Source organism: Strix aluco, chromosome 17 (genome assembly GCF_031877795.1).
Source record: "Strix aluco isolate bStrAlu1 chromosome 17, bStrAlu1.hap1, whole genome shotgun sequence".
NCBI lineage: Eukaryota > Metazoa > Chordata > Aves > Strigiformes > Strigidae > Strix > Strix aluco.
This window is the reverse complement of record NC_133947.1, coordinates 14991615-15009189: the sequence shown is the minus strand read 5'-3', so window position 1 is coordinate 15009189 and position 17575 is coordinate 14991615. Positions and strand designations below refer to the sequence as shown.

The window sequence follows — 17575 nt, the reverse complement described above, 5'->3', positions numbered from 1 at the left end:
CAAAGAGAAAGTTCAAGATGTCCAAGTGTTGTGATTCATCTTTCTGAGCATGACCAAATTAAAATTTCACAGTTTTTATAAATTTGAAGCATGCTCCACATAATTACGTAACAACTTTTAACTTGGAATAAGAAGTGGTGAAAATGAACTGCATGCTTCTCAGCCCTGACAGTGCCCCCGCTCGTCGCCCGGGGAGGCGGAGAACCGCTCAGCTCTCCAGCTCAGGCTTTTCAGTGCTACCCAATAAGTCCCCCTGGGACAGAGCCTGCCTGAAAGAGGATCCCAACCTGAATTCACAGTGCACGAGGAGCAATCATCGGTGTCTTATTAACAGCCACAAGAGTCTCTGGGAGTGACAAGATCCTACGGTTTAGCCCTGGGCGCTGCTTGAAGCTTCGACAGCAAAGTCACAACTTCGAGAACGTGGCAGAGCGATGGAAGCTGGTTTTACCTGTCTGGACTGTGCCTCTTCCCATTCCCGTTCACCTCGATCAGCAGCTCGGAGGAGTCGGCGGGGGACGTGGTGTTTGTGTTCAGCAGGATGTGCTCGTGCTGTGCCAGGTACTGGGAGGGCGTCTGCTTGGCAGCCCGGGCGCAGTGCAGCAGCTCTCTCTGCAGCAGCGGGAGGTTGGCCTGGAAAAGAAGCGTCGGTCTGGTTTATGCAGGCTGCAGGCAGGCCTTTCCAGCCGTTCTCAGAAGGTTTGCTCTGCACACCTAATCCCTCAGAGCAGTAACACCTAGAGCCTGTGGTCCCCGCTCAGGATCCTCCAGCTCCTGGCGTCTGCACGGTCAGATTTACCTGTATTTTCTCAAGGATGACCTGACATCAGTGCCCCCAAAAACCAAGTGTCATGGGAGGCGGTCTGTGCTTCCAGCATCTAACCACCCCAGACATGCTCCGTATGCCAACACTTCAAGTATTCTAGATCTGAACATTTACAAGTAAGATTATAAGATCAGAAGCTGCTGAACGGAGCTTGGTTTGTCTCCTTTATCCCTAACATACAAGCAGACATATGTGGCACTCGTTATAATGTTAGCTTTCCGCAAGCCAGTCCCACATGGCCACTGCTACGGTCTGTGCAGTCTGTCTTGGACTTTAACAGAATTGCCGTGGTGCTGGAAACAAGAGCTTTCCCAGCAAGGACATGCTGCCAAGCAGCACAGAGCGGCACACAGAGCACCAGCAAGCCCCACCAGCTCCCTGTCACCTTCAGAAAAGGGATCACAAATGGCCGGAGGGGGAAGTTCGTTGCCTCTTGCAGCTTGCAGTGAAATTCCTCGATTGTCACCGTTGAGTTCTGAGAAAAGAAATTAAGAAATGAAATGACAATTTGTTCTTATTTTTAGACACATGGAAAACGGCTCCAAATGAACAGAACTGGAAGGGAGACTGCATCTGCCACTACAGGACTGACAATGTTTGCATCAGATCCTGCCTAACGCAGCCAAAAAGACTCAGGCCAATGGAGTAGACATGCTGCACTAGGCGAGGGGTGAACGCTGCGCGCAGCCGGGCGCTGCCCAGCCCAGCATCCTCCCAGCTCTGGGGCTGGGAGGCAGGGACGGGCTCCAGGCAGGCAGCAGGACCCAGGTGGCATCTCCTGCACCCCGGCCAGGGGCAGGCTGTGGGGAGCCAGACAGCAATTCCAGCTGCTCGAGGCTGCACGCCTTCCTCTCCTCCTTCCTCCCTTTCAGCTCATCTCACCTAATCCATTCACAAGGTCAGCACCAGCCCGCTGCTCACCCCACTCGCATGGTCCCCCGCGGCCTGACCCTGAATCCCTGTGGCCGTGCAGGCTGGGTGCTCCCTGGGACAGCAGGATTTGATAACCTGCACGTACAAAGTTCACCCCTGCGGCAATTACCACGATCAGTGGTGAGAACAACAGGCTGAGGAACCTGGACAGCTTATCGTTTCCCTTCCAAAGGGTAAGCTGAGGTACTCCCCTACGCCCATGGAAATGCATACACCTGTCTTCAGCAGCAGCAGCATTTTGCATCCAGCGCTCAAGCACTGTGAAAGCCCCCGAGGCCATGCACAGACCCACATTTGCTCTGCCCGTGCCAACCTTGGAAGCAGAACTACTGCAGGCTGCCTGCGGTCTAGCTACCTTCACTGCGTGCTGAACCTCAAAAGAAACCTGCCAAAAACCAGAGATCAGCTTAGGAGCAGCACTGGGAGCTGCACCGGAGCCCAGTCAGGCAGGCGGCGTGGTGCTGTGCTCCAGGGTCTTGGTCCAGGGTATGGGCTTGCACAGCATTCCTACCAGTTAGTTTCTATACCTGCAAATATTAGTCACAATTCCCCAGCAAGACTTGTTCATTTGTTTTTTGAAGGGTGTTTTCAGCTGTCTGTAGCTACAAAAGGGCACGATGCACTGTTTATGCACCCACACGCAGCCACCAACCCCAGCTCTCACAAATCCAAGGGTAGGACTGCAGAAGAAGGGCAGAAGATGCCTACAGGTTATTTACCAAGCCTCTTCCTGTAGCTGCACCTTCAGACTGTCACAAGCAAAAGAATCCGTGCCTTTGGTAATGCAGGCAAATATGCAATCAGCAAATCAGCAGCACACCAGAAGCCCAGACCTCCTATTCTGCAACAGCAGCCTTCCCCTCCTCTGCAGACCTTGGCAACAGCCAGCCTTGCTGTGCTAGTGGGCTTGTTTAAGACATGCAGGAGCAGCCCATCGAGGAAAAAACCCAATAAATACATCACTGCCTATCATAAATGACATCTTTGAAGTGTCCGGATATTCTCTGCACACTCAAGAGCGGAGAAGCACTACCAGCTTTTCAGAGCAAGTCCCTGCTAGTGCCAGGACCCAGTGCCCGAGCGACACCCCAGCTTTTCCGTGACTTCTGGCTGCCTTGCCGAGCAAAGCAGGTTTGAGCACCCTGAAGTCAGGGCAGCGCTAATGAAACAGTGCCTGGAAATGGCATTTCTTTGTATGGAGGCAGATCAGAGGTAAAGTGATCCATGGTCAGGGTCAGGCATGAGAAGGAAAACACTTTCCTTAGTACAAAACTACAGGCTCCTCTGAATTGTGTGAAAAGTTTCATTCATGAGGGGAAATGAAGGAGCCCAGCATAGCCCATGGCTTCCAGCAAGCCCATGGCACCAGACGTGTGGCCTTTATAGAAAAGCTTAGACCAAATCCTTACAAGTTTTCCTAAGTTCAGCTGCACCCAAGCTCATGCCAAAGCCACTGGACAGCTTTTTGAAACCCACCAAAGACAGGAAAAAAAGAAGTCAGCAAGTCTACTAGAAAGCATAAACATTACAGAGTCTTGCTCAGTCAACAGCTCTGCTCGTAAAGACACAAACAGATAATATTGTGTAACAGGGGCACGCGCTGGCTGCCAGGGTCCCATCGCCAAAGGGCTCTGGTAAAAGCAAGGCGGCCCGGGCCCACGCGTGGGGCTTACCACTAGCGCCAGGACGAGGGTCCGGACCTTCTCCCCGATCTCTGGTGAAATGTCGTTGCCGAACTGCTGCAGGGTAGTGAGGAAGCGCTTCAGCTTGCTGAGCTGCCGGGCACCACATGTGGCTGGAAGCTGCTGGTTTGTCAGTGAGGAGGAGGAGGAGGAGGAAGGACCGTTGCTAAATCTCTGGGGTGGGGACGGTGCCCCGTTCAGCGTCGGGGGGGAATGGTTTATTCCGTTGGGCACTGCAAATGGGAGACAGAAGCGTTACTGAGCATCAGATGGGCACGTCCCTGTGGTCTGGTGTTTACAAGGATCCATCTTCCACCCAAGAACCTGCTGCTGCTGGTTAATCACCACTAGCAAACTGGGCAAGAATCAGAAAAAGGGCCATGGCCAGAGCAGAGCCTGCATGCCATGCTGGAGGGCAGCCAGGTGGTCACGGGCAATGTGTGTGCCTTCTCCCCCACCTCCCCTGAGCTCGTGGGGACACTCTGCAGCTGCCAGCACATAAGAACCACGCGCCCAGCGAAGGCATCCGCAGGAGTTTTCCTTACGGGACTGCTCAGGTGTGATTTATACCACTGCCAGTGACTTCCACAGCGTTTCTCTCCTCCGCCAGCTCCATTTGCACGGCCATCAAACACCGCAGAATTAGGGCTCAGCAGAGCAGGCACACCTCCATCCACGAGGACATGGGGTCAGGCTGCATAAAGTCGATGCTGTGGCAGACGGAGTCGTGCCATATGCTCAGCCCGAGGAATTAAACGTGCTTTAGCTCAAAGTTTACAAGCCCTCGGCAAGAATCAGAGAGCAGCGTTTTCTGGTCTGCGTCAGGCTGAAAATTACACCAGATGATCCAAGGATCCTTCCCAGCCCCATCGTTTACGTCACCAGTGCTCACTACAGCCGGGGTCCCACTACCAGACACCGCAGCTCAGGTGCCTCCACGTCGCCCTGAGGATGGCCGACACCATCCCGCCCCGCGGCACCTCCCCAGGGATTTACAGGCAGTTTTGCAAACACGGTTGTTTTTTCCAACCTGGTCCCATCTGCAACTTTGCCTCCTGTAAGCAGCAAGCATGTCGAAACAGACTGAAGGGCTGGAAGTTTGGGAACTCGGCAAGGGATTAAAATAAATTGTTGACATCCCCGCGCCACCATTGTGCAATCTAGAGCCCCGTCTGAAGAGCAGCTGTGCGCTTGGGGCCTCAAGTCAGTATAAACTCAGAATTTTAGAGGTGAAAAGTACATCGTTGTAAATATAGTTTTAGCTGATCCACTGGGCTATCCTTAAAAGCCCAGCCCTGAATTCTTTATGGATGCAAGCACTGAAGAGAAAGCCACAAGCTATAAAAACCCACTTCAAACGACAGCGTTCAGAGCAGAAGCACTGAAGCCACTCGGCACAGCTGCCCCTTACATTCAGGGCAGGGGAAGGTGTGTGCCACGATGGAGCAGCAGCTTGCAAAAAAAAAGATGCCAAAATTTCCGCTGCAGTTTCGCGAGGATCATACCAAATGATCACGACCCCAGTGAGGGTTTTTTGGAGAAGGTGGCAGGAGGTACTTGAACGGTTAAACCGCTCTGGAGCGCACTGGGGTCAGAGGCTGGAAAGGCTCCACACACCTGGACCTGCCGTGGTGAGCGCGGGAGGGAACCCAAGAAGATTAACCAGAGTCAGTTAAGATGCAAGGGAAAGATAAGGGTAGAGAGACCATCAAAGGTGGTTCCTGCTAACCAGGGGGTGACGGGCTCTTCTGCGGCATAACAAAGACAGAGAGATGGTGAAGTGAAGGCAAAGGCCAGGATTGAGATGATGAAGGTGCAAATAGAAAGTGAGTTATGCCTCTTGCTATGGAGCAATGCAACCTGAAAAACTCCTGTCCATGCCAGCTTCCCCAAAGCAGCAAAGGACCAGAGATGTCCTGCAGATGACACGTACTTGCAGGGTTAGCTACCATGGAGTACCAGCAAACGCAGAGATACGTGAAAGGCAAGGCTTCTGGCAATTACTCATGAAGAACATTTATTTCATGATTAAAGTGTTTATAAATAGGAGGGAAAGCCACCCAGAGAAGCTCCTCTCAGAGGACTGCACAACTCTGCACTCTCGGGCAGCCACAACCGAGGTGCTTTACCCCTTCTCTTTTTTGCTTCCTCTTATTGTTTCAAACGAAAGACTAGGGAGAGCAACAAGCTCTATTTATACCCCGGGAGAAGTAGGGGCTGTGCAACCCAGCTGGGGGGCTGCAGGGGACCCTCGGGGGAGGCTGCCAAGGATGGGAGTGGCAGATGTTGATGGACTCAGGTGATGCCACGGAAGCGGAGCGAGCTGGGTTGGCTCGGGGCTGCTGTTAGATGCAGCCCCTGTAACCGCTCTTTGTGTTTTTAGGTTTAAGCTGCCTGACCCCTCCTGCAAACGGCGTTACCGCAGGGTGGCTGGCAGTTATCTGATCCTGCGCATCGCCAGGATCTGCTCTGCCACAGACCACAGAGCCAGGCTGGGACCTCTATTTCCAGGTGAGAAGACAGTGATGAAGCAAGTTGAGGCGGCGTACAGAGACCGGTGGGATTACAGCTGTGAGGAAAGGAGGATGCTAAATTCCTGGGAACATAAAAATCATCATCTAGGGCTGCTCTGTTAAATTCTGCCTTAGGTCCTCAGTATTCAAAGGCTTCGCTGTTTCTCCAACCCTTTTGTTACTGATCTGCAGGCAGGCATGGCCTTCCTCCAGCATGCTCCTCCTCGCCTGCCCAAGCCATGAGATTTCACAGGGCAGAAGACAAACCCACTGACTCTGACAAAGACCCTTTGGTGTAACTGAGAAGTAAAAAGCAAGAATAAACTTCACCACAGGCTGTATCTCTCATCTCTCTTGGAAAGAAGCAATCAAGTCATCTGCAATCAGCAGATTCAGGCTCCTTGGCCCTTAACAGTGTGCCAAACAACCTCATTTGAAAAATTAATTTCTGTCACTTTGCTAATGATCTTTTTCTGCGTGAGCAAAAGGAGAGCCATTAAAAACCCCTCAGCGCATAAAGCTGGGGACAACGTGTCTGGCGGGATAACCCAGTGATTAGTGCTATTGCCAGCATCATGCAATACATCAGTGTGTGTCCTGAAAGAGGCTGGATTGTAAATCTCCGAAATCCATTGCCAGTGTGAAACTGTGAGATATCCCAGACACCACTGTGGACAGCAAAGCAATGCAGAACCAGCCAGGGAGACGCTCAGCGCAGGGAAAAAGGGGTGAGGAGGGCTTGGAAAATATGTACATGCCATGTGTGGGGGTCAGATAACTCTGTGCCCAACAAAGTAAAGCAGCTTTGCTCCAGAATGATGCTTTTAAAAGGATATTAAATGGCTTAAATATCAGCTAAGGGAGGAAAAAAAAAGTCTCTGCTCTTTCTAGACTGTGAGAAAAAGGTGTACATCCACTCCATCCGCAGAGTCACCTCTGTGCAACACCCTGCTACAAGTGAGTGCGAGGCTGGGCAGGGCCAGGATCTACTGCGGCTTAATAGCAAAGATTATAAAGCGAAGATGGAGAAAAGAGAAGCTGGATGGACAGCAAGGAATTTCCAAGGCTGGGAAATTAAAAAAAAGGAAAACTTTCTAATCTCCACTGCAGAAACGCTGTCTGCGAAGTGAGATACAGCAGAGGGGGAATTAACTTCTCCAAAAGATACAGTGAAAAGCCTGGCTCTTGGCTTGTTTGAAGCTGACCTGATAAAAGACTTCAATTTCTTAAGGAGTCTATGGCAGAAATCAAGGCTGCACCTGCAAGGAGAAGGACTCAAGGCAGCACTAGGAGTAAGGTAGGAGGAGCAGGCGGGGTGGGAGGAGATGACAGACCCCGTTATACATCCTGCATATGTAGCAGAACAGGAGGAAAGCCCCAGTCGCCCCTTCCTTACAGCCCTGCAGCATGGCTAACACTCGCCGTGCTGGTGAGCAGCCCTGGCTGACGGCTGAGGCATCCCCGGTGACTTCTGTAAGCAGAACCTTTCCTCCTGGCTAGAGCTGGTCCCAGGGAAAAGCACATTGCTGGGGTCTTACGTGCAGTTGGGGTGAAGGACACTGGCCGGGGTCCGCCAGGGTTCACGGGGGGCAGCGGCGGCATGTTGGGAGGAGAGGACCTGGACTGTATCTTCACTTCCACGGGCGATCCGGGCATCACTGGCACCCTCTTCTCACCAGCAACTGTGCGAAGAGAAGGTGGTAACGCTTAGTGACAGTCACGGACAAGCGCTTCCCCACCCAGCACGTGAAGTACAGTTGCAAGGGCAAAGATGAGAAGGGGTGGGGGAGAAAAATCACACGAGGCTCCCACACTGCTCTGCACAGCCCCGGGCGGGCGGGCACCCGGGGGGCAGCAGGTGTCCCGAGGTGCTGCCGGGCAGGCTCAGTATGCCCATGTTCACCATCCCAGTCTCTCAACTGCATCTTTTCACCCCTTGTGCCCAAAGATGCTTCCTCGAAGTATTTCTGCCTGCTTGCTTTGCTTTTCTCCCCTGTAAGATCCCCTTGGCACTGCCCAGGCGTGCCCACATGCACCTCGCTGGGATGCACGGGGTGGCACTGGCGAGGGGTGCCGAGGTTCCACCACCAGCCCTGCTCCCCAACAAGAAAAAACACACTCCGAAGCAGCCACTTTGGCAAACACCTCTCTGACCAGCTTTGCACGTTTGCTTTTTAAAAAAACCTCACAAATTAAGTGTTCCTACACCTCCTCTCCCTTGCACCGGGCTGTTCCTCGCTGCCCAGCACAGCCTTCCCATGGCTGCACACACCCCACACCCGCGCTGCCGACCCCGAGATGGCTTCTCCGGGGGAACTGCCAGGTTGAAGCCATGCAACAGTCAGCTCGGTTTTCGGGTGGATGCTGGCCCACTGTGTGGGGACCATCGGTGCAACGTTGGCAGCAGCTGTGTCAGAAGTGACTGAAATGCTCATGGCATTGTAAAAATGAGCCCGCATCGGCTAGTCACACCCTCTCTCCGGTGTGGAGACTCTAGTGTCTAATACAGCACCAGTTCATGCTACAGCTTCTTTTTCAGCCTCTGAGGGTCCCTCCTGAGGACCCAAGCTCTGGTGGGACGTCCCAGCTCAGTTGAACCACTTGGCCACACTCCTGGCTCCAGTGTGGCTGAAATCAGCCTCAAAAGGGGAGAAACTGAGAGAAAAGGAGGAAATGTGTGCTTATACAAGCCTTAGGGGGGTGTTGGGATTTTTGGGGGGGATTTGGGTTTAGTTTTTTGTTTTTTAGAACCAGACAGCTCAGCAGACAAAACCCAAGCATCTCCAAAAGTGCAGCTCCTGTGGGAGCCCACACAACCCGCCCCGGGGTGCTCCATGCCACGCTGTTAGGGCTTCGGCACCTGCCTGGATACGGAGCTCAGGACCCTGGGCGATGTGACATGTGGCAAATTGTCCCTCCGAGAAGGTGGTGACTGCTCCCTGCTCCTCAAGCCACTGCTCCCTTGCTCAATTAGCTTGCTAACAAGTTGTGACCGCCAGTGCAGGAACACTGATGGGTTCCCAGCGCCCATCTGCACCCGGCTTGGGGGTGAGGGAGGTGTAGACACTCATCTTTCACCTCTCTCTGGTGCAAGCAGGCTGGGCTTCGGACCGGTGAATTTTCTCAGGCAGTTGTTGGCTTTTGGCGAGCACAGAAGTCTGCTGGAGTTTCAGGGGGGCAGCCAAGCGCACCGCTTTGTGCTGGCACACAAGCGAGCATCGCTGCTCGGCGAGGCAGCCCAAGGGGGCTCCCAGTGCACCCCCTTGAACTGGGCACAGCCAAAAAACGACACGTGCACAGAGGCTCTCTACCGCCTGGGATCAGTCCTGATGCTGCTTTAAGCCACCGAGGAAAGGTATTAAAGATCATGCTGTAATCCACTGTTTTTACAAATATCTATCAACTGTAAGAAATTCAGCTTTCAAGTTCTGGCAAAGCAACTGTATGCCGTACTCCCGCAAAGCTGAGAAGCACAGAATGAATGGTAAAGTTTTGCACTGAAATACAACCACAAAACCTGCTACTTCACAACTCCCGACAACAGAAATGCTGCTTTTGAGGAGAGAAGATGCAAACTGCCACCCAAGCCCTTCGTGTCGCTGACCTGGAACCTGCTCCGTGAACCACCAGCACCTGCTCTGCCACCATGCACCAGGCACGAGCTGGCTCATTTATTTTCCTTGTGACAAGTCATGGTTAACGTCAGCAAGGTAACAAATGAAGTGTATTATTTCTCACATTTTTCTTTCTGTTTGCTGGACGATTTGTGGAAGGGGGCACAGAGATGAATACATGCTGAAAACCCATGTTTTCCTGCCATTTCAGCACAGCTGGAATAACTGAGGTGGTGGGGCTGGAAATGCTATAAAACCTGTGTCTGTGATACTTCCATGGCAGAGTTTGTGTCTGTCTTTATTTAAACCTGCTTTCAAAACAAAGTAATTTCTAGGCTTTGCTTTCATGAACAAAGTGAGGACCCACCAAATGCTCTATTAATCTTAACATAGAATAACCATATTAATATTGTGAACTACTATTCGCATACATTTGGTCCAACCTCCCTATGTTTTAATACTGATGTGCAGACTCTCCCTATCACATCCACACATGAGTACGGTGTTCAGATGAATAACAATACACTGATGTAGGAACAGGACATCATTCGTGCACACAGGTACCTATTCCAGCAGGTGAGTTTATTATAAAGAGCAGGAGGAGACAAACTCTTGCCTTTCCTCCCACTCAAAATAAATGCAGCAAACTAGTCAAAAGAGCAGGGTTTGTGCATGAAGTTAGGGGCGTTCCTAGCAGGAGAAGTCTGAGTTCACTCACCCAGGCAGGGAAGGGAGGTGTTGCTAAACAACCCAAATTTTTCAATCAAAACAGCACTAATTGTGTCTACCTACCACTTGGTGCCAGCTGCTTGATGGCCATCAGGGGACAGAAACATGTTTGCTCAGAATACGGGAATAATTGCAAAACCGTGAGCTAACACGGGAGAACCACGACCTGTTTGCACGTTGTCCACAGAGATGTGAGATGCGGTTCAGGCTTTCCTCTGCAAGCTCTCTGCCCACCTCTGTGCCTGCCCGGCTGCAGGCATGCCAAGGAGAGCGCTGCATCACTCCCTGCCTGCTGCTAGCCCTTTCCTTCTGCACACCCCAAATACCACTGTGCTGCCACCCGCCCGCCTCCTCGGATCTTCTTCATCTGCTTCCTATGAAACCCTCCTCCCCAGGAGTATATGGCCAACCTGATATTGCCATGCTCTGGAGAGAAACAGAGCGTGAAACCAATCCTTAAGGTTTCTCCTCTTTCCTCCTAAAATGCTCCTAGGGCGCATTAAGAAAGCAGAACTAATTTGGTTAATTTACAGGGGGGGGAAAAAAGTCACATGGAATTTATAATCCCAAAATAAAACCAGCTACTGCAGCGTTATTGCATGAGACACCAAAACCAAAGCCCACGAGAAGCCAACACCTTCTTTTCCGAGCTTACTCCGACAGACAAGAAGCAAACAGGATTGTTAAATTTAAAAGCTTCCTGCTAATGACCTGGGGCATCTATAAACGCAGATAAAAAACATCTTTCTAAAACTCCTCCTTTTTAGCCTAAACACATCCATTTAATGAGAATCATGTGAGCAAACCAGACTGCAAACGAGGACTTGAGTCAGCCTCGCGTCGACCTGGGGCTAAAAATGAGCCAGTGAGATGGTCCCTGGAGAAATGCCGCCTTCCCGGCCTCTTTCTTCTGCACTTCACTGTTCAGAAATATTTACTGGCTCACCAATGGCAACATTTCAGAGCTGTCTCCAGATGCACTGAGAGGATGCTGAGATGCTCCTCAAAATGCCTGCGAGTCCCTCCAGCATATCAGTCATCTGATATCACACTGGAGTCAAACACTGTAATAGATTTTTGGATGATGCTCCAAGAATAATTCTTGTCAATGACTGAACTCCAATTGTCAGAGCATGACATCTACCTAAACTGGAAACATTGGTTTGTTTTCCTTCAAAAACTCCTCCTTCCGAACCCCAGCTGGACTTAGAAACATTTACAAATGCGTGGTTATTTTTCAAGCAGTGTCTGCAGGACACAGACTGAACATGTTTATGGCAAAACACTTTTGCTGTCAAGCTGCCAAATGTCAAAACTTTGCGGTGACACTTGCTCAACTTTGCACCCAGGACCTGCAAAGGTTAACCAGGGAAAGAGGCGTCAGCGACGTGGCCACCCAGCCGGGTGGGAGAGCTGCCTTCCTGGCCTTGAATGTGCTGGAGTTTCACATGGGAAGACGATTCACTGGGAGTAGAATGAAACCCGATCACAGAGATGCTGTTTTAGTCTTGGCTTGGTGCAAGAATTTCATCTTCTCCAAAAGCTGACAAAGCCTGACGACCAGATTTCACAGCGATTGGAGTTACAGATTTCAGATGCTGCAAAGCTGCTGTCTGGGTGAGGACAGCTGTAGGCACATATCAGTTTATGCTGCGTGCCCTATATATTCGCGTGTCCCATTTAAGGAGCCCAGGTGTGCAAGAGGCTAGAAAGCCCCAGAGCTCTGAATACACCTGAAACCCTTCATCCCTAGTGACATGCTGAAAAGCCCCAGTTCTACATGACTCTTGCGCTGACTGTCGGTATGTGCTGTATTTCCTTTGCTGCTCCAGTTCTCATCCTAGCGTAACAAATTGAAGAGGAGCATATGTCAAGATTAAGTGCAGCTGATGATTCTCCTTTCTGGGGAGGAGAAAGAGCTAAGTGTGGCAACAGGACAGCACGCCAGGAGAAAACCTGGGGTCTTGACTGGTCCTCAGAGAATTCCCGCTCCTGCGCTGCCAGGGGACCAAGACTCCAGCTCTCCAACACAACAGCACATTTTAGAAGGGGCAGTTTCAACACCCAGTTGAGACACATTTCATCATACTTACTTTCTTTAAAGAAGTCTTTCACCTATGGTGTTTAGTACAGAGAGTGTTGCTGTGATAGGTAACCTCTGAAGAATGGCTAGCATTTACTTGCGTCGTAAACTGTATAAAGAAGCTGCTTTATTAATCTCTCTTCATGCCTCTGGGTATGAGAAAAGGGAAAAGGCAGAAGAAAAAAAAATAGCCACAAGTTAGGGAGTATCTCAAGTACCCTGGAATTTAAATTAACCCTTAAATGCCTTTGGCAATTATAGAATAAACTAGGTGATGAAAAAGAAATAAAAACACTGCATGAAGAAAACTGGATGTTACTTTCCCCCAAAAAGCAAGATAAGGAACTGGAGAAGAGAGCCAGGAATTACCCTGGGGGGCAGACAGACATCACCGGTCTCCTCCTCATCCGCTTCCCAAAGTTCAAAACATAGTTCCAACAGCCATCGGAATAGTATCAGGATGGGAGATTTATATTTATTAACAAAAAGCAGATTGTGAACCTTCCTCACATCCTTCTGGGGCTACGACTCCTGGGTTGCGACTCCCATATACATGGTTGCATTTTGAAGAGGTGATGGGCAGTTATGAAGTGCCTGACGCTGGTGGTGCTGCACTTTGCAGGATGATGCTCAAGAGAAAGCCTTGATCTAGCTGTGACAGCGGACCCGTGAGCTTGCTGAGAGCAAGGGAGGAGAGAAAGAGCCCCTGTTATGGTGCAGAAAACATGGATGCTTTATAGGAATTCACACTGTAGCGTCTGCATGGGCACAATTTAACACCATCCAGCAACCTCTGTGAGTGAGCACATGGAGTATGCGCAGGCTCTTAAACCTTCCTATCAGCTCAAGACAGTAAAGACTCCTCCCTCATGGGAAATGGATTTTAAGTCTGTGGCTGGATGTTTGGAGGGCACGTACAGCATGAACATTGGTATCTTCAAGCCATTCTTGACACAGGTGCAGGATTCCCCTTGGTTTGCTGTCGCGAGAGTTAAGGAGGGACCTGCCTGGCCTAGAAGCGATTTTGTAGCTCCCATTTATAAATAAGCTGCACAGAGTTGGAACTGCTTCTCACAAACCTGTTTGCCAGACTTGAGCACTCCAGCTTTCTGTAGAAGTCAAAACATGAAACATATTGGAATAAATAAGAGAAAAACACATTACATGTGAGACAGCACTGCAAAACTGGCAGGGATGCACAGGTAAGGGTTTGCTTTTGCAGTCTGCAGGACAGAGAGAGCAGACTCAAAATCAGACCTTGCCCACAAGGCTTTGATCCCTAAGTGGTTAGATTGAAAGTCTTTAAATTAACAATGTTTTGGTTTTAGTTCATGTCTTTTGAACAAAAGACTGTTTACAAGGGCTTGCCCAGTCGTTCAGTCTCAGGAGTGAAAGCACATAACGGTTTCATACAGAAAGAAGAGGCTTAATCAGAACAGATGTTTTCGACTTTCATCTACAACAGGCAGAATATGCTCATAACCTAAAAAGCCTCAAGAAGAGCCCCAAATTCATACCTGCCTCTTGAGAGCAAGGGACTGGAGAATCATCCCAGTAGCAGCAGCTGAGGTTAAGTCTGCCAGGAGAAAGTCTTTGGTAGACCAGGAGCCAGGTCCAAGCTTGTTCTGGAGCCAACAGACAGACACCTCCAAAGGCAATTCAGCCCATCCCAAAACATTCACCAAAGCAAGGAAAATAAGCCACACTTCAGACACACCTCTCTTTCCACTGGCCCTACCACTTCAGATGACCACTCGGACTAGAGGCATGAATTATAGATTGCCTACAAGTCAGCAAAACGAACCCTTCCTAGAAATAGTCCTTTGAACCAGAGGCTTGTTTCCCCACACTTTACATGGGTAAGAATCTCTGGTTTAAGACAAAGCAACACAAAGCTTGTCTAAATAGATAAAGAGACCATTTGAAAGAGGGAAACAAAGGAAGGACACACCTCCATGCCCTCTCCAGTGGCTGGCAGGACCCTGCCTACAGCCTAGGAGAGCTGGTTTTAGATAACTAGCTCAATATATCGTCCTGGAGAAAAAAACAGGGAAATGGCCCAAACCCATCCATTCCAGCCCAAACATGTCTACGATGAAAAGGACACACTGCAGTTGGTTGCGTCGCAGGGTTCCCTGTTGATAGTCTGAATGCAAACGAGAGGCAGCATCACTGTAACCTGACCTGATAATGTAAATAGGGTGAAATGAAATATGGTTCGCCACCTCCCCAGCTTTGGCGAATGTTTATTTTGAATAACATGCTTATCTGCTCCAACTGCTCACCATCTGTTTTCAGTCTCCACCAAGCTAATATTTTTCACATTTAGGAACTGAGAAATGGGAAGAATTACATTTAAATTTTATTAACATCTTTCCTCCGCTCTAAGGTTGCCTTTCCCTCCCCTTGACGGCTCTAAGCCATCTGTAGAGCACCTTTGCAGTTCTCCAAGGCATGCAGATGAGAGGTTATCTACATGCAAAACAAGAGTATCATTACTCAGACTTCCAGAAGACGCTGTTTACTGCTACTCCACTGCAATCCTTCCATCACCTGCTTCCAGACAGCTTCCCCCAAGCTCAAACTGAAACCACATCATCGAGGAAAGAGCCAATATTTTATGTTTTTGATGCAGTGATGCTGCAAAAAGTGATGGAGGGGGAAGACTGAAGATAAGCATTGGAAACAAGGCAGCCGATACAGCAGCCTTAAGAAAAAAAGGACGATTGGGCTAGTCCCAATTTGGTGAGGGAGACATTAAGAGGTTTGCAGTCAAGATTACATTTCTGTACAAATATTGACATTTATTTGCGCATAGGGTGGTTTCCAGAGGTCTCCCTTTGCTTGAATCAATAAATGATAACTTACTGGGAGACAGAACTGGGAGACACGAGTGTGTCACATAAACAGGTCAGCAGCAAATGTTGGTCAACTGAGGTCCTTCTCCATCCTCCTCCCTCCATGCCAAAGCACAGAGTTGGCTAAGATAATACTATAGCATCTGTTGCAGTGGGTAACTTATGTTACTGTACAGATACTTCCTCCACTAAATGCAGTCAGCCTATTTTTACCCTGTTTAGCTTGGTTTTATAGCACATCTAGGCTCCTGAGCTGTAAGATGCTGTGGGAGTGGAGAGGACTCGGCACCTCGCAGGAGAGCCTTGCATCACACAGGAGGGAGCTGCTGAGCCTGGGATAGGCATTTTATAAATCAAAAATAAACGCGTGTATCTCCATTGCCATCTATTCCTCTCCCACACACAGCTGTTTCACTTTAAATCTCAATTCAATGTGAAACTCAGATAGAAGAACTTGAAAGAGCAAAGTATGTTATCGCTCGCAACCAGTCCAGAAAGCAGTTAATAAGGGAAATAAGATTAATAATTTATTTCTGAAGGCAGACTGCAGATCTTTATCAGTCTTGCCCTTCAGTGATTTTATAAAAACCTATTAATGTGCCTGGCTCTACAAACTCATCGGTAGCACAGGTTGGACTTCACAGCAGTTCTCTTTTGCTGTGTTCCCACCCAGACAAGACGGTTGCAGCTCTGACTCTGCCCTTGCCTTGGCCATGCCAGACCCATCAGCACAAACCCACCTCCATGTCATCTCTGCCTCCTTAGCTCTGGTTTCCTCTGGGTCCACGGCCTCATACCAGGGCCAGCAGTGCAAACCCACGGCTGCAGGATCCATCCCACAAACAATCGCATCTGATAGCTTCCAGAGTGGGGTATGCAGCAAGCCTCCCAAATTCTGGTCATCTGACTTCTACAAGAGCAAAACCACTTTGGTGTGGTAGCCCCCCCTCTCCTCCTCTCTCTTCCATGAAGGAGCGAGGGAATAGTTGCCCTAAAAACCATTCACACATGGTGCAGCAGCCACCTGGGAGCTGTTGCTGCTCTTACCAACACACCATAGCAATGCCCTTCCCACACAAGAAGTTTCGGGGACCCAAATTCATCTCTTGATGTCCCTGCCAAGAGCTTTTGCTCATCGGCTGTCTCAAAGGGATGCAGCGAGCACTGCTGGGGAGCCTGCGTGCCCCTGGGCAGGGAACCCACCCCACCCTCGCCAGCCGCTTGCTCTGCCCCCATCAGAGACAGCCACCCCGAAGGGAGGGATATGCTCCTGGAATATACCCCAGCAGAATACAATCCTGGAAACCAAAGCCCACAAAGCAGCCAGCATTACAGTTTTAGGATGGGAAGTGCTCTGGGGATCGGGGAGAGAGCTCCTCCCTCCCCAAAACCACCCCTCTGGTTGCTCAGACCTCTTTGGCTGGGTTATAACCTGGACATGGGCAGGGGCTGGGCAGGGCAGCTGTGTTCAAGCAAAGCCAGAGATGCTCACTAATTCGTGTGATTAGTTACTGCTAAAGTATTTTGGTAATTTTTCATTCGTCCATTGTTCCACTTAAAGTTACAGAATCAAGACTTATTTTTGTTTTAAATCATCCACTCCCATTACAATATTAAGAAATATTTACTCCTCTGCACTATTTACTTATTAGGCTAAAGCACTCTGAATGAAAAATGAAAGCAGTTACAGATATCAAACAGGCAATTATCACAATCATGGAAAAATTAGTTCTTAAAAGTCTCAGCCTGCTGCACTGCTCTCCAAATCCTCCGACTCCGAGTGAAACAACGGTGGCGGGAGCAAACTTTCCAGATGGGAACATCTGTCTCTCATTTGCCGCAGGGAAGAAAACACCAGGAAGATTAACGGCTCTCAAGGCCGGTGGAGCCCAGACACAACACGTACAAAAGGGATGCCATTTAGAAAGAGACTTGAAGCAACAGCTTGGTATCAAAGATTTTATTTTTTTTTTTAATTATTATTTTGTGGGGCTTCTACATACAGAGAAATGTTATGTCAGGATAAAAAAAGAGCTTGAGTTTCACTTATAGTAAATGCTATGTACAGTGAAAGCAAGAACTGAGTTAACCATGCTTACATGAATGACACACGGCACTTCTACCAACTCAGCTACTTTTTAGAGATGAAAAGTCATTACAAGGGTTGGCTTTAGGGAGTTACCCCCAAAAGGTCAGAAATAGCTCCCTGCCCAAAGCAGCAAGGCCATGGATGGGGTGATGTGCCCCTCTGGGGTCCAGTGACTGAACACCAAGTTTACTCCAGAGAGTAAAAAGCAATCCAACACATGGGAAACTCACAGCTGAAGGACATGCTAA

General features: G+C 49.6%; 1 protein-coding gene across 2 annotated transcripts in view; it reads right to left on the bottom strand.

Moving 5' to 3' along the window:
• Window positions 1-17575, bottom strand: part of CBFA2T2 (CBFA2/RUNX1 partner transcriptional co-repressor 2) — a 64235-nt gene that overhangs the window by 9890 nt on the left and 36770 nt on the right. For both annotated transcript variants that reach the window (XM_074842866.1, XM_074842867.1), the window contains exons 2-5: window positions 7493-7636; window positions 3433-3674; window positions 1212-1301; window positions 452-633 (exon numbers count right to left, since the gene is read on the bottom strand). In XM_074842866.1, coding sequence (XP_074698967.1) covers window positions 452-633; window positions 1212-1301; window positions 3433-3674; window positions 7493-7636 — 658 coding nt within the window. The remainder of the gene's footprint in view (window positions 1-451; window positions 634-1211; window positions 1302-3432; window positions 3675-7492; window positions 7637-17575) is intronic.